Source organism: Rhodnius prolixus, unplaced genomic scaffold (assembly GCF_049639745.1).
Source record: "Rhodnius prolixus isolate KJV_2025 unplaced genomic scaffold, Rpr scaffold_10, whole genome shotgun sequence".
NCBI lineage: Eukaryota > Metazoa > Arthropoda > Insecta > Hemiptera > Reduviidae > Rhodnius > Rhodnius prolixus.
In genome coordinates, this window is record NW_027411615.1 from 7,938,541 (window position 1) to 7,953,388 (window position 14,848).

A 14,848-nucleotide genomic window follows, 5' to 3' on the forward strand; every position below is an offset into this window, starting at 1 on the left:
TACCCTACTACCGCCCTTATGTTTGCGATGAACTTTAAACTAACAGTTCGTTTGGTTCAAAGTTTTTAACCAAATAAAAACAATAAATATTTTACTTTTAATTAATTTCTTTATTACTATTTTCACTTTTGAGAACTGCTTACCATTTTGAAATTGTACCTAAAATGATTGATTAAAAACTTTCTTAAAAGATTGTTTCAACAGATATGTAATTTAAATCAGGTTGAAAATATTAATTCAAATTTATCTGAGATTTGGAGAATCAAAGCCTAAGTACAGAACATTTCACCGCTTCACTACGTCTTAAAAATTATTGTTTGAAAAAATTCCTCATTAAGTAATTTTATTGTTCGTTAATTATAATTATAGATTTGTTTAGGTTGGCAGAATTTTTGTAAAAGACGACGTAGAGGTTTTCTTCACGACTAACCCAAACCATAGTAAATAATTATTCAAGGAGTCTTGCGACAGAGTGAAGGCCGGCAGGAATGCATTGGTGGCATTTAGTTTTAATCACTATTGTCCGTTATTGTTTTCACTGACAAGTTTAGACACGTCCTTCTTCTTCATACTGTGTTAAGGTACACTATAATTTGAAAGAACGTTAATCTCCCTACAATGAATTATATTTTAACGCATTGAGAAGAAATTTTTGTAGTTCAATTTATTTCACGTTAAACTGTTATTGTAAAAACATTTAATGTTTAATCCTTAAAACTTGTTTATTTAGCATTTTTGTGATATCTCAATTTGAATTTTTTTTTGGGTACAGGAGATGTCTAAGCTTAAACCTCAAAAACCAGTTAAACGGCAAAAAAATGCTAATGGATATAGTTTTCCGGAGAGACTACCTGAGGGGGAAGTGCTGCGAGATTCTGCAAAGAAAGAATGGGTATTAGGACCACCGATAGGAAAAGGTGGCTTTGGAGAAATTTATTCCGGTAAATTTTACAGCTATCAAACATAGAAGTTTTGCTATAAAATTACAAGTAGATTCAAGTTTGTTTTTTAATAAAGGTGGAAGGATAAATTTCATTGAAACAGTCTGTTCTGATTGTATAATGTATTAAGTCATTTTTCAATAGCTCAAGTAACTATTAATATTGCGTAAGATATTGAGGTAAACCTTGCATTTTCCGACTCGGATTCCTTTTTTAGTATATTCAAGTCTCTTGTTTGCAAACCTGTGTAAGTTGTAGTGCTACGTAATTATAAATCTTGACTTTGTAAATCTTACATGTTCAGTGGAATATTATTAACACAAGGCTTAAACTAATAATGTTTGTGGTCTTATCAGAGAATCTAAAGAGTAGGTACAAATTTTTGTTGAGAATTTTTATTTTGTTAAGCACTTTTAATATTGTATACTAATGAAATGCACAAAAGTAGGTAGATTTATTTTGTTTAAATTTAGAGTAAAAGACGTTTCTAATAATGTCCTTCAATTTTTGTTATTTTTAATTTTCAGCTTCAGAAAATAAGCAAATTGATCCAACCTTTCCTTACGCAGTTAAAATAGTGAGTAAAATTTCCGAGTTCTAATTCTTTTAAGGATCCTAAAAAATACCATTAAAAATAAAAATTAAATATCTTCCTGAAGATATTTCACACCTTTACTTGTTGCATACTTAGGGTTCCTCTTAAGGCATAGTTAAGGAATGAAATGTTTTAATTGATTAATATATTGTAACCTAAAACTTTATTTACAGGAACCTCATGAAAATGGACCACTATTTATGGAAAAAAATTTTTATATAAAAATTGCTAACCGGATAGATGGTAAGCATTATTCTTAAATAAATTAAAATTTTCCATTATGAAGGGTATTCAGTCTTGAATATGAAAATAGGTTCTGACTTCCTTTTTATTAATATAAGACTAGCCAACACGCTACCTGCCATGTGTAATTCTGAGGCCCACCGAATTCGACACATTGTTTTAAATATTTTTGTCCGCAATAATCTCAGCCAAACACTGGCTTCCTCAAACCATGTACTTATCATGCAGAGATAGTTTTTTTGAATAGCTGCTTGAGTTTAACGTTTCCACAGGCGAACTCTTGTTCATTTTCAATTTCACTTACTCAGTATTCACTATAAAGACGGATAACACTTATATAAAACTTTGATACTAGAGAAGATGGCATTGGATTTGGAGTTACAACTCCTAACTAGTAATATATACTACCATGCGAGTCGCGTATTGTTTTTCGAACGTAAACCTTATTTCTTCTTTAATGGTGAATAACGGTCAGTAGCTATATTCTCGTTCATAATGAATATATAGTTTTCGTGACCGCAAATTGTAAAACTTAGGATGGAAGATTTGCGAGGAACCGGTCAAATAAAACAACTCGTCTTTTTGCCAACGTTTCGACAAATATATTGTCCTCTTCAGGGCTTGGCTATGCGGGTTGGTTGAGTTACAGAAACTTTCTCCATCCTCGTTCATAATAATACTGATTTTCTAATTTTCGAGAATCTTTTTTAAAATGATTATGTTTCAGTGGAATCTTGGAAACAGTCAAAAAAAACAAAAGTACTTGGTATACCTACCTATTATGGTTCAGGAACTCACAATTACAATAATCAGAAATATAGATTTATGGTAATTGAAAGATATGGAAAAGATTTGTGGAGTATGTTTTTGAATAATCAAAGAAAGTTCCCCCCAGCAACCGTTTATAAATGTGCTCTACAAATTGTAAGTTATCTTTTCAAAATGATCTTCAAGTAGTGTTACTTATAACAAGAAGTGCTTACTTATTTATTTATTTTAGATAGATGCCCTTAACTACATTCACGACAAAGACTACATTCATGGTGATATTAAAGGAGCAAATCTTTTACTTGGCATTAAAAGTGGTACAGAAAATAACGTATTTTTAGTCGATTTTGGTCTCGCATGTAAATATACTACCAAGGAGTTTAAAAGAGATCCAAAACAGGCTCACAATGGTACTATTGAGTATACTAGTTGTGATTGGCATCAAGGAGGTAAGAATACGTTTGTGTTAATTGATTCCTCATGTTGGATTATCATAAAAAAAATTTTAAACTTTTTTCAAATCTAAAATACTTCCTCTGCCTGAGCATTATCAGTCTTGAAAGTACTTCTTTTTTTGTTAGGCGCTCAGTTTAAGTCTGAAGTTATTAGCGCTCGGAAAATTTTTTAGATTTTCTCTCATTTTGATCAGTTGCGCACATTTTGTCTTCTGTCGAAGGAAACAGCTACATTTTAGAGAGAAGTGTAGATGTTACATCTAACGTAATGTTCGCTACATAACTGTATTCTATTCTAGCTAAGGTCACAAGGGTTCACTTTTCTTCGCGCTGACTCTCTATAAACCTGTGTCCTCGATAAATGATAGGTTCTTCTTGTGAAACAATGCATATGGTGAGCTAGAGCTTGTTCGTTCAATGTATTGTGCGAGTGCCTAAGTTGCTTTTGTAATTAGGCCGAGTTACTAGTCTGGCCACTAAGTTGTCTAAAGAATACGTACTTCTCACTACTTTGGGAGATAATACAGTACTATTTATTAAAATCAAAAGCTAAATTCATTATTAAGCTAAAGTTGTCAAATTAACTAAAGCATTGAAAAAGAAAATTTACAGAATTCTGTTTGATGTAACCGGTATTACTTTAGTTTTCTTTCGAAATAACATTTATCTCTTCAGCCCATTTACAGCTCTCCAATATAACCACCTTAAAACCTACTTTCGTAGTAAACATTATTAAAACAAAAGCTACGTGTAAGTAACATATATTCATTGAGTGAAGAACAAATCTGCCAGTGTCAAAAAAACATTTTTGGAGCTATTAAGGGCGCTCAGTAACTTATTACTGGAGGGAGAATTTTGTTTGAGAAGTAAATCCATTTATTTTTCACTTTAAAACTACTCCTTCAGTTCGGATGCAGCACTCACTTTCTTTTTGTAATTCTTCCTTAGATTAAGTTAACATGATCTCTTTTAAGTACAAAATGAACGTTAATAATTACTTTAAACTTTGATTGGTGGGAACCGAGCAGAAGAAGGCTAATCCGAGTTGTAATATTTCGGTTTGCGCAGGAATAATAGTTTTTCAGACTGTAGTGTTTCAAATTCAGAAATTCAGGGCAAAAATGTAAAGGCGAAATTTTGCTCGATGTGGAAACTCTCCCCATGTTACTTAAATGTCCTCAGCTATACTGCGAAAGAAAATGTAAAAGTAGTACATCCAACGAAGCGTTGGTATAAGACGAATAGTCGTAACAGTCGGTGTGTAAAAACATTAGACCAGTCTAAAAACTTCATGAATAACTTTGGTTTGTGGGACCTCAAAAGGAATATTTTCGCTGAAAATTAAATTTCAAAAATTTTACACGATCGCAATACTTTAATATCGTTACAGTAAGCGAAGGTAAAATTAGTTGTTAACAAAAAAGTTTAATAAAGAAAATGGTTGGGTTAGGTATTGAGAAAATATTTTAAAAAAATAAAATAATAGCTAATTAATTTTAGAAATGCTCTTAGTTTCTGGCCGAGAGATCGCAATTTACGTTCAATGAACTTTTTTTATCACAACCTTTTACACCAACCTAGGACCACTCTAATACTTTTTCACGAATGCTGGAACTGGGAAAAATAGGGGCTTATGGTGCAATTTAAACATATGTTAATTCGGTTGGTGCAAATGCGCCTTTTTTTTTGCAATTTTTGTCATTGCTTGTAAACATTTATTAACACTATGATTATAGGTTGATGATTTATTTGTTTTGATGCGTAAGAAATTCACTTACTTACTTACTTAACAGCTCAACAGTCCATTACTGGATCTAGACCTCTCCGACAAGTCTGTCCCACTCTCCACGATCCTTGAGGCGCCATCTTCTGGTACCTAATTCGCGGAGGTCCTGCTCAACATGTTCAGCCATTCCAGCCGTAGACGTTCTCGCCTCCTGGCATACCGTATAACATTTTCTTTGGCAGCCTTTCACTAGATATTTATTCCACATTCCCTTGCCGTTCTTCCTTCGGGAATTCCGGCTTTCCAAACAGTTCTTTTGATTATGATTTGCTTCGGGTCCGCCATTCCCTGATTTCATATCTCGGGCCGAAAGTAGGAAATTCTCCAAAGAAGTAAAAAAGCTAAGATTTATTTGCGAATGGATTTCAATCAGTAGTTTATTTATTTAATAAACCACGATCCAAATTACCGAATGAAAAAGCAATATACCCCTCAAGTCCCGAATTATTGCCTTTGCGTTATAATTTTTACCTGCATTCTTCAGCTCTTTTAGTATTCCTCTGAGCAAGACAAAAGAAAAAAATTTAAGAAGGCGTCAAAAGTTTAAAGAAAGTTCGTGTGTGATAAAAAATTAATTAGTTAAAATCTAAATATTTTATTGTCCGAATGAAAATTCTCTTTGTACTAGAAATATGATATAGGTCGAACACGGAAAAACTTTCGTTTTTAGTCTGTTTTAGACACAAAGCAACTATTTCTGTTCTTTTGCCCATTACATTTTCAAGAACTGATAAATTAAAATTATTTTATGTATTATTTATATAACCATTTCATTTAATATGAATTTTGTTTGTTTTAAGTTCCAACACGGAGAGGTGATTTTGAAATTTTAGGCTATAATTTGCTTCAGTGGCTCTGCTCAACATTACCTTGGGAAAAAGACATAAAAAATAAAGAGAAAGTATATGATAAAAAGAAAGAATTTATGGCAAATCCTAAGGATTATATGGACAAACATTTTCCAAATGCTCCTAAAGGTAGTGTGATCATTTTTGTTGACTAAATTAGTTATGTATATAAAAAACAGTTTTCTTCATAAAACCTTATTAATATTTCCTTCTTTCACTTTCTACGCTTAATATGTCTTATATCTCAAAGATAGAACAGTACATTGCTGTAAGAGTTTCATACCATATCCACAGTAATAATTGCGATTTCAGATGATTCTGTTTCTACGAGAATTGGAAGATTTTTTTTATATTACATAACGACTCAGTATCGTTCTTTTTTTAAAGTTAAACTTAAAAAAAGAAGTAAATTGATTTTCAGTTGTAAATTTATCACTGGGAATTAACAAATTCATGAAGTCCATTTAACAAATGTTTCGTAAAAAATGTTATCCATGTCTAAATTATTTAATATTTTATCAAGTTTAAAATTTGTTGTTTTCAGTAATGTATGAATTCTTCGATTACATATCAAAGGTGAAATACAATGACTGCCCTAACTATAAGTATTGTAAAGATTTATTCACTAAAGAGTTGAAACGTCTAAAAGCACCTGTCTCTGGGAATTTGGAATTTAGTGTTAACACTAAAAAACATAAATTAATGCAAATCGTTAATAACGAATCAGATGAGGATATCCCTATTAAAAAAAGGAAAACGCCTGTTAAGAAAAGGGTTGTCAGAAATACCACAAAAAAACAAGAAAGTGTGGAAGTAGCAGATATTAAGACACCAGAAAGAATTCCAGGCACTCCTGCTTTTGAAACGCCGAAAAATATATCAGTGTTATCAGATGAAGATATATTTTTAACTCCAGATGAATTTAATAAATCTTCAGGTTTAAAAAATACTCCGATGAAAAAAGAAACTCCGAAAAAAACAAATAAATTAAGAAAATCTGTCGAATTTAAAGTCAGCTGGAAAGATGCTCCAACAGTTAAAGCAGGACTTAGGGAGAATAAAGCTGGAGTGTATATTAAAAAAACCGTTACTAAAAAGAAATATACTTGAAATAAATTTGTATTACTGCTTTCTGTTTCCTATGCAGTCTTTCGTAGGGTGTTGAAATGGCAAAGTATAATAGAAACTAAGTTCATTGTAAAACCTTGTTTTATCGAAACTAAGGGAAAAAACGCATTAATTTTGTTAAAAACCTCTATTGTGTCATAAGAAAAAGTTTATCAAAAATAAAAAATTTCTCCACATTGCATTATAGAATAAATTATTATTTTTATTCATTTAATAACTTCTGAAATATCTAGGTTTTATTGAACTAAAAATAAAAAATGTATGTACGAAAATTCAAAAATATTGTGTATGAGGAACAGCTGTATTCTTCAAGTTATGGAAATTTAAATTCAATTTTTAAAAATCATAAATAATAAGAGGTTTGTTTAGTAAGACCAACAATAGAGATTTTTTAACGTATTATTTTACTAGTTTACCGCGATATTGAAGGAAACAAATGGTATGGATTAGTTTTTTTTTAATATATATACAATATATAAATATACAGGCTACATCAGTTTTGATGTCAATTTGTAAAAAAAAATCTGAACGTTGCCTGTAATTTAATTCAGTATTACTTTATATGTTATTTGTTTAGCAATTATGTTGATCTGGTTGTTAAGAAAAACTTCTAAAAAATAAAAACAGTAAAAACTACTATTTTTATTGTATTACATAAACCTTAACAAAACATATGTATTTGTTCCCATAAACACTCAACAGCTGTTTAGTAAAGCAATTACTTATTTTTTTTTTTTTATTCTAGAAAAATGTTAGAAATATTTCATATAAAATTAACTCTACTATAAATGCTTATTGAAATACTTAGTTACTTGATGAGCATCTTTTTCAATTTCAATTTACATACAATGAAAAATATTTAAACATTCAAAAGGCACTTATTCATTAAATACAATGCTACGGCATTTAAAAAAATAGATTTATATTAAGTATCTGGTATTATATTATAACTAAGACAAGTCTTATAAGTTTTTGGTTTAAAATTAGTAACCATTCTGATATATGTATTTCATTAAATAAATATATAAAAAAAAGAAAAATGTTTGGGATTTTAGACGGCCTGATAATTACAAAACAAATTACTGTAAACACTACAATCAAGGGGTTTAAAAAAAATAAGTTCATGTTTCAGTGATTATACGCTTGGAAGCGAATTTAATTAGTCTAAAATATTAGTTTATTTGATCGGTTATGCAATGCATGATTCGAAAGTTTTCTTGACTGCGTCTCTTGCGTAAGGTATGTACGATAGAGAGTACCATACCATAGCTAGCCACTGCAAAATTAGGAATAGCAGACATAATGGTGCGTTCTTTAGCTGCAAAAAAAAAAAAAAAAAAAAAACAGAAATGACTAAGCAAATTACTAATTATATATGTACATGATTAACGATAACAAAATTATTTCACTCAAAACAGGTTGGCTTTAGGAGATAAAAAGGAACAGATGCCAATCCACCAAACTAACGAAGTTAGTCAGTGAAAATTTCAAAGTTTCTTTCGGATATTTAAGATTCTAAACGTCAGAAATGTATCTGATCTAATATAATCTTGAAATAAGGCTTCTAAACAAAGAAAATTGCTCTTAGCCAAAAGTAGGCTGATTGAGCCCCCTTAGAAAACAATTCTTCCAAAATTGGTTCAGGACTGTAACAGTAAAACAAATAGTGGGACAGTAATGAGCTCCAAGCTCATATATATACCCAAGCTTATACATATATATACAAGCTTTTATATACACTGGGCCAAAAAAGTCTGTGAACACTAACCTAAATTTTATTACTTTTATTATTATCTTATTAGAAACTTCTTTTATTTTCAAATGAAATATACTATTCGATAGAGAGAAACCAGAGTTTTTCATTTTATATTCAATCTTTTATTTTTGTTCAGCAGGAATATCACAATTAAATGTTTAACAAAACAACACCCCAAACGAATGCAAAAAAAGTCTGTGAACAGCTGTATAAATATGTAAAAACATTAAGATAACAAACAGAAAAACGATTGAATAAAGTTTCAAAGTTCTCTATTGTATTGTAGAAACCACTACAGTCAGTTTTGTGAATAAATAATCTAATTAGTACATATTTAACCACTAATATGGAAGTTCCCAGACCAATTCGAGAACTTATTGTGACGTTGCGAAATGAAAGAAAAAGTATTCGAGAAATAGGGAAGATAGTTCAAAAAAACCCTTCAACGGTGCATAATATAATTAAAAAGTACGGAAATGTGATTAGTAGGCCACGCAGTGGACGGCCACCAAAACTTAATTCCTTTCATAAACGGCAAATTCTGAAGTCTGTTCGAGAAGAACCCAGAACAAGCGCTCAAAAAATCAGTCAAGAATTATCAAGTGGTTATGTGTAAGCGTAACACCACATACAATTAGAAATAAATTACATGAATACGATTATTGCGGTCGAGTCCCGAGGAAAAAACCTTTAATCAATAAAATAAATAGTAACCGCCGATTGGATTTCGCGAAAGAATATGTTTCTAAGCCTTCTAGTTTCTGGGAAACCGTAATCTTTTCAGATGAGTCGAAATTCAATGTATGTGGGTCTGATTGACGACAAAGTGTGGCAAAAAAGAAATGAAGCTATGAAAATGAAAAATATGAAGCCTACTTTTAAGCATGGGGGAGGCAACATTCTGGTGTGGGGTGCATGAGTGCTAAAGGAGTGGGCAAGTTAGATCTAATTAATGGTATGATGGACCAATATGTGTATGTGGATATATTAAGACGCAATTTAAAAGAAAATTCAAAAAAATTAGGGTTGGAGGGAACGTTTGTCTTCCAACAAGACAATGACCCGAAACATACCGCACCAAAAACTCGGGAATGGCTTTTAAATAATACACTCTGGCGCCTAAACACCCCTCCACAAATGCCAGACCTTAACCCAATAGAACATTTGTGGGATGAAATCAGCCGCGAAATAAATAAACGAGGAATAAGAAACCGTGAACAACTAAAAAACGCTATTTTAGAAGAGTGGGATAAAATTCCAACATTGACGACCACAAAATTATTAGGATCGATGAAAGCTCGTTTGTTGGAAGTGATTAGGAACATAGGAGGTCCTACAAGTTTTTAAAATTTATAATTCACGTACAATGTGTAAGAATGATTTATTTCTGCAAAGTGTTCACAGACTTTTTTTGCATTAGTTTGGGGTGTTGTTTTGTTAAACATTTAATTGTGATATTCCTGCTGAACAAAAATAAAAGATTGAATATAAAATGAAAAACTCTGGTTTCTCTCTATCGAATAGTATATTTCATTTGAAAATAAAAGAAGTTTCTAATAAGATAATAATAAAAGTAATAAAATTTAGGTTAGTGTTCACAGACTTTTTTGGCCCAGTGTATATATATCTTCAAGCAAAAACTGAGACTCACAAGCAAATTATTTTTTAAAATCCACTTTCTCGGTCTCAAACCAAGTTCCTCAAAACCAGCCTGCATTTCCGGAGGAAACTAAATTTAACATACATTACTCCTTTTCAGAAATGTAAAGAAAATATAAAATAGGGGCTTAAGCTCGTTATTACCTAAACTGATCATAGAAATTTAAGCGTAAAATGTTACATAATTAAAACACATAATTTATGTCCATACATAAAAAAAACATACATAAATCGCTGCGAATAGCGTTACTCCTATCATGACAATAACCAGTACAGTAGAAATCACTCTTGTAGGTGCAAACATCCTCTTCAGTTGCTTTACTGGTCCCATTAAAAAACACGTGCTAAAATCATATTATTTTAAGAAATATTTACAAAAAAATAGTGGAATTTAATAAGATTGTTCAGAAAAAAAGCCTATGGTTGCAATAGTTTGCTTTTGAAATATTTAAAACAAAATTCTAAATTTAGAAAAAATAGTAGTAAAAAGAGATTTAGAAAATAATCTAAATTACATTTTTATATATTGAACGCTATACTCCTGTTAACAAGGCTAAACATTATTCAGCTTCGGGTTAGTATTTTTAATACGATATTTACATATTATGTAAAAATATAAAACAGATTATAGTAGGAGTGCGGGATCAGATGGAGAAAGAAGCGCGAAGGAGGTAATTCCTGCATAAAACAAGAAGATAGAGTATCTAAAATAAAATAAAAATCAATATTTTTAGTCACGATTTTCAGTTCTGGATTAGAAAAAGCTACAATCCGCACCTATTCCCTTGCAATTGAGTCTGTGATGATTTTATTTTCGCCAAAAGTACTGAAAACAGAAATAATGAAGAAATTGAATCAGAAAGGAATAAACACTAATAATAATAAGTCTAATACAGAAGCGCTATATGCAAATAAGGGACATCCGAGAACTGGAAAAATAAATGAAGAAGGGCTTCGTACTTGTTCCTCTCGTCTGTTTGGCAGACCATCCAATAAGTCTTGGAAATATGCGGATTGAAGGATTACGAACTAGTAAGTACACCACTTGATGCAGAAATAAAACTTCTCGATATCACTAGAACCGAAGAGAATGAAAAACTCGACAATAGATTTCTCGAAGGTTCTTAATAAACTGAGCAACTGCTGCGCGACCGGACATATCCTTCGCATAATAAATTATTTAAGACTATTAATCCCTATGTTAAAAAGAGAACCTTACGATATTTGATAAATATAACACTATTTGATCACTGATCACTAGTTGGTTACGCAGGCGCAAATAAGGGAAACTATTCACTTCAAAAAATAGTGGGTTCGCGTATACTATGGTTGAAAAGGGAAGAAACAATAGTAGAGCAACGGAATGATAAGCGTGTGTAACCGGTTCCAACCCAGGTGTGCTGATCTTGATTGTCTCTTCCTAGGGGCCTCTTCAGCTCACTGTCTAATGATGGATTACGTTGTCGGTAACAAGAGAACACTGTCTGAAGGCCGTCAATGCACTGACGAATTTCTTAGATGGAGATCAACTTGAATTAAAAAATAAAATGAATAATGACTTGGAGGCAACATGGGATGCCAAGAAACACAGAACGTTATACTCTCTAATTCTGAAGCAGATATCAGTAAATTGCAGCAGCAAATGACGCTTTCCACTTAAGAAAATACATTTTTATAGCACAAAACATCATAACTCCACAAAATCAAACATTCCTACATTAATCGAGTGATAAAAAGATGATCCCGTCAGCACTGCAAACAGCTAAAAAAATTATTTCTGATTTCCTCACGTAAGGTTTCATTACATAAAGTTTGGAGCACATTCTTCCCAAACCGGAATACCCTAATAGAAGTAATGGTAAATCGAGAGTGTGAACGTTAAGTGTTAGATTACAAAGTTGACTTTTGTATTTTAATATTTCTTGATTGCGTGTTAGTAATAACGATTGTATGATTGTTTTTGCCTTAGTGCATATGGTAATAAATTTATTTAGTTGTCCAAACAAAAATTTTAGCAGAACATTTTACTGATGGTTTGTTTTATGGAGAATGTAGTCAACAATTATTATTGGACATTATCTGAGTTTACATCCATCATGGGGGAAACTTAAACTTCAAACTACTGATTTAGTTGAATGGATACTTAAATCAAGCAAATTATTTTTATTCACACTACTAAATCTAAACTGAAATAGCCGAACTTAGAAAATAAATATGATTATCTACATCTTAAGTCCTAATTTAATCCAGATCTCAAAAACCCAATTAGGCATATTATAGTAATCGAATAAAAAGTATAACTTTACCTCAATAGAGAAACAATATTTCCAGTAGTATAAAATATAGCAAAAAGTGAGAGCCCTTTATGCAGGAACAATGACAGGCTTCCAAATAAAGACAATATTATTCCGATTATAAAACATACTATGAAACCAGTTATCCTAGTTGACCAGCTTAAAGATGTTGCATCTAAATTCTAGTAAAATAAAAAATATTAGATCTTTTAAAATGCTACCGCATAAACGAATCTTTCAATGTAGTACTTACAGGTATGATACCTGTTGAGCTATCATCGTCCCGGTCATCTCCATTTAAGAAGCGTTTAAGTTTATCCATCAGTAGGTGCAATTATTTCAAAAAAAATAAAGACTAATTTAAAAGAAATCTTATGCAACTTGCATTATTCTGATAATATGTTCGTACAAATTTAATTGTAATTCTACTATTGAAATTCTAACCTTACTTTCAATAAATTTTATAGTAATGAGAATGAAGCAGGACAAACACGAAAAGGGAAGAAAAAATGATATGACAAAAACTGACGCAGAACTTCACTGAACTAAACCTAAGAAACGTAGGAGTAAATACTACAGGGGAACAACTACGTGTTTACATTTACACAGCTTCAGGTTGACCATATGTAGAGCAGAGCACATTTGAATCAGCTGAGAAAATATATGGCGGAATAACCTAACATCAGTTTGAAAATTTTGTATCTTCTACCTGAAGATAGTGTTATTTATCTGGTGATTTTTTGGTTATTTAGTGTAGAGAAAATTACAAATTCTATTGGTAATGTAACTACAAAAATTATTTTTGCAAACTGTTACTTAGGGCTTAACCTAGCTGTCTTTGTTAGCACTGAATTTTTTAAATCATCAAACGATTTAAGTAATTATAATTTAAGTTATTAAATAATAATTAAGTTATTGAATCATAGGTACAAACTCTCAGTGCACATTATGAGTTAGTATTTAATAAAGGTGGACTTGCCATTTATAGAAATGAATAGCAGAGACCTGAATTGGACTTTTCATAAACAATCCTGCATCATTGCTAACATTCCATTTACGCATATTCTAGCATTATGAATTTACTTATGTTCCTTCTCTCTTTAATAAATAAATAATTGCTTAAATGTACAAATAGTCTTGACATCTTGGTATGTTTAAGATGGTTCGTTTCATCTTGCGGTTATTGATTTGTTGGTGAGGCGTGAGCCTTCTTCGCCGTTAATTTGCTGAGGTACTGAAACCTCAAAGTCATCTAATTGTTTTTGCTTAAAGCGAAAAAGACAGCTACGAAAATTTATCATATCTTATCGTACGAATATATCTATTCATAATGTGAATCTTTGGTTGTTCTGACTGAAAGATTTCTTATGTTGCTAAGATTGTCACCTAATGTAATATGCTGCTTTCAGATCTTTTTCACAAAACTTTTTTTTTGCATAAAATATTGTATTTTCCTTTGACTATAAAATGTAAATTGAGTAAGATGAAATAATCCTAGTTTTTCCTTTTTAGATGGAAGATCCACAGAAAAGCCTGAAAGAACTTGCCGACATTGAATCATTGGCTGAGGAAATTTTAGTAGACAAAGCAGAAATTGTGGCATTAGATGCTCGCAGAAATGAGACGAGGATGGGTTTTAGAGCATTAACAAAAACGAAAAAGAAAAAAGCTTGGGTTGCTGTTGGACCTCTTTTGATACGCATGTCTACTGAAAAAGCCAAAGATCTTTTACAGAAAGACCAACTCAAGAGTGATACTCAAGTTAATAAATTGAGGAGCAATCTCAAAGTAAAAGTAAATAAACTGAGAGATTTAGAATATCAAGATCCTGTGCCTGGGTTTGATTTAAGAGCATTGGACAAAGAAGAATTTTCGGCTGTTGGCCAAGCATTAGGGAGAAGGAGTACTTAACCATATTACATATTTTTTTATGGCTGGGCTATTATCACAGAAAGTTAGTATTTCTTCGATTTCTGTGCACAAAAGAGCTTTAAAGGTTTAGAATTACTATGAATCTTTGAATTCATGTTGCATGTTTTTTCGTATTAAAATATTTTGTGTAGCTTGCAATGAAAGCAATATGTAATTACTTTACAAAAATAATTGGTCATTAATGTGTAACGTTTATTAAAGTTATCAAGAACTTTAAACATTTTTAATATCTATTCCTAGAATATCATATTCATTAAATTAGGTTAATAACCTAATTTAGGAGCTAAATTGGCTGTCCTTTATCCAGCGCGAAGCTATATGATTGTAAATGCTATGTGCTGTAATTTTTCTTCTTAGGGGAAAAGCATGTTTTTAACAGAAGGCAAACTATACTATTTCAAAGTCGTGAAACCTGAGACATACGATCATTATTTTTGTATCAA

The 14,848-nt window shown here is 31.2% G+C and overlaps 3 protein-coding genes across 8 annotated transcripts; 2 read left to right on the forward strand and 1 right to left on the reverse strand.

Annotated features, from left to right (window-relative positions):
- The first annotated feature begins 160 nt into the window (after positions 1-160).
- Positions 161-7,138, forward strand: LOC141456764 (serine/threonine-protein kinase VRK1-like). Of its 2 annotated transcripts, none has more exons than XM_074133032.1 (8): positions 161-687; positions 773-941; positions 1,469-1,518; positions 1,710-1,779; positions 2,507-2,703; positions 2,780-2,996; positions 5,589-5,765; positions 6,181-7,138. In XM_074133032.1, exons 2-8 carry the CDS (start codon positions 776-778, stop codon positions 6,744-6,746), a joined length of 1,443 nt encoding a protein of 480 aa, XP_073989133.1. In that variant the 5' UTR covers positions 161-687; positions 773-775; the 3' UTR covers positions 6,747-7,138. The 2 variants fall into 2 exon arrangements, with proteins under 2 accessions (XP_073989133.1, XP_073989132.1); XM_074133031.1 differs by having other exon boundaries at positions 161-581.
- Pdrg1 (Pdrg1 prefoldin-like subunit) lies at positions 7,063-14,623 on the forward strand. Of its 5 annotated transcripts, none has more exons than XM_074133052.1 (2): positions 7,063-7,203; positions 13,986-14,623. In XM_074133052.1, exons 1-2 carry the CDS (start codon positions 7,201-7,203, stop codon positions 14,382-14,384), a joined length of 402 nt encoding a protein of 133 aa, XP_073989153.1. In that variant the 5' UTR covers positions 7,063-7,200; the 3' UTR covers positions 14,385-14,623. The 5 variants fall into 5 exon arrangements, with proteins under 5 accessions (XP_073989153.1, XP_073989156.1, XP_073989154.1 ...); XM_074133055.1 differs by lacking the exon at positions 7,063-7,203 and adding an exon at positions 13,067-13,205; XM_074133053.1 differs by lacking the exon at positions 7,063-7,203 and adding an exon at positions 13,098-13,251.
- Positions 7,383-12,867, reverse strand: LOC141456771 (vesicle transport protein SFT2B). The gene is made up of 4 exons (XM_074133050.1): positions 12,727-12,867; positions 12,486-12,655; positions 10,406-10,523; positions 7,383-8,082 (listed from the first exon to the last, which is right to left on the reverse strand). The coding sequence occupies exons 1-4, from the start codon at positions 12,793-12,795 to the stop codon at positions 7,954-7,956; spliced, it is 486 nt and encodes a 161-aa protein (XP_073989151.1). The 5' UTR covers positions 12,796-12,867; the 3' UTR covers positions 7,383-7,953.
- Positions 14,624-14,848: the final 225 nt, after the last annotated feature.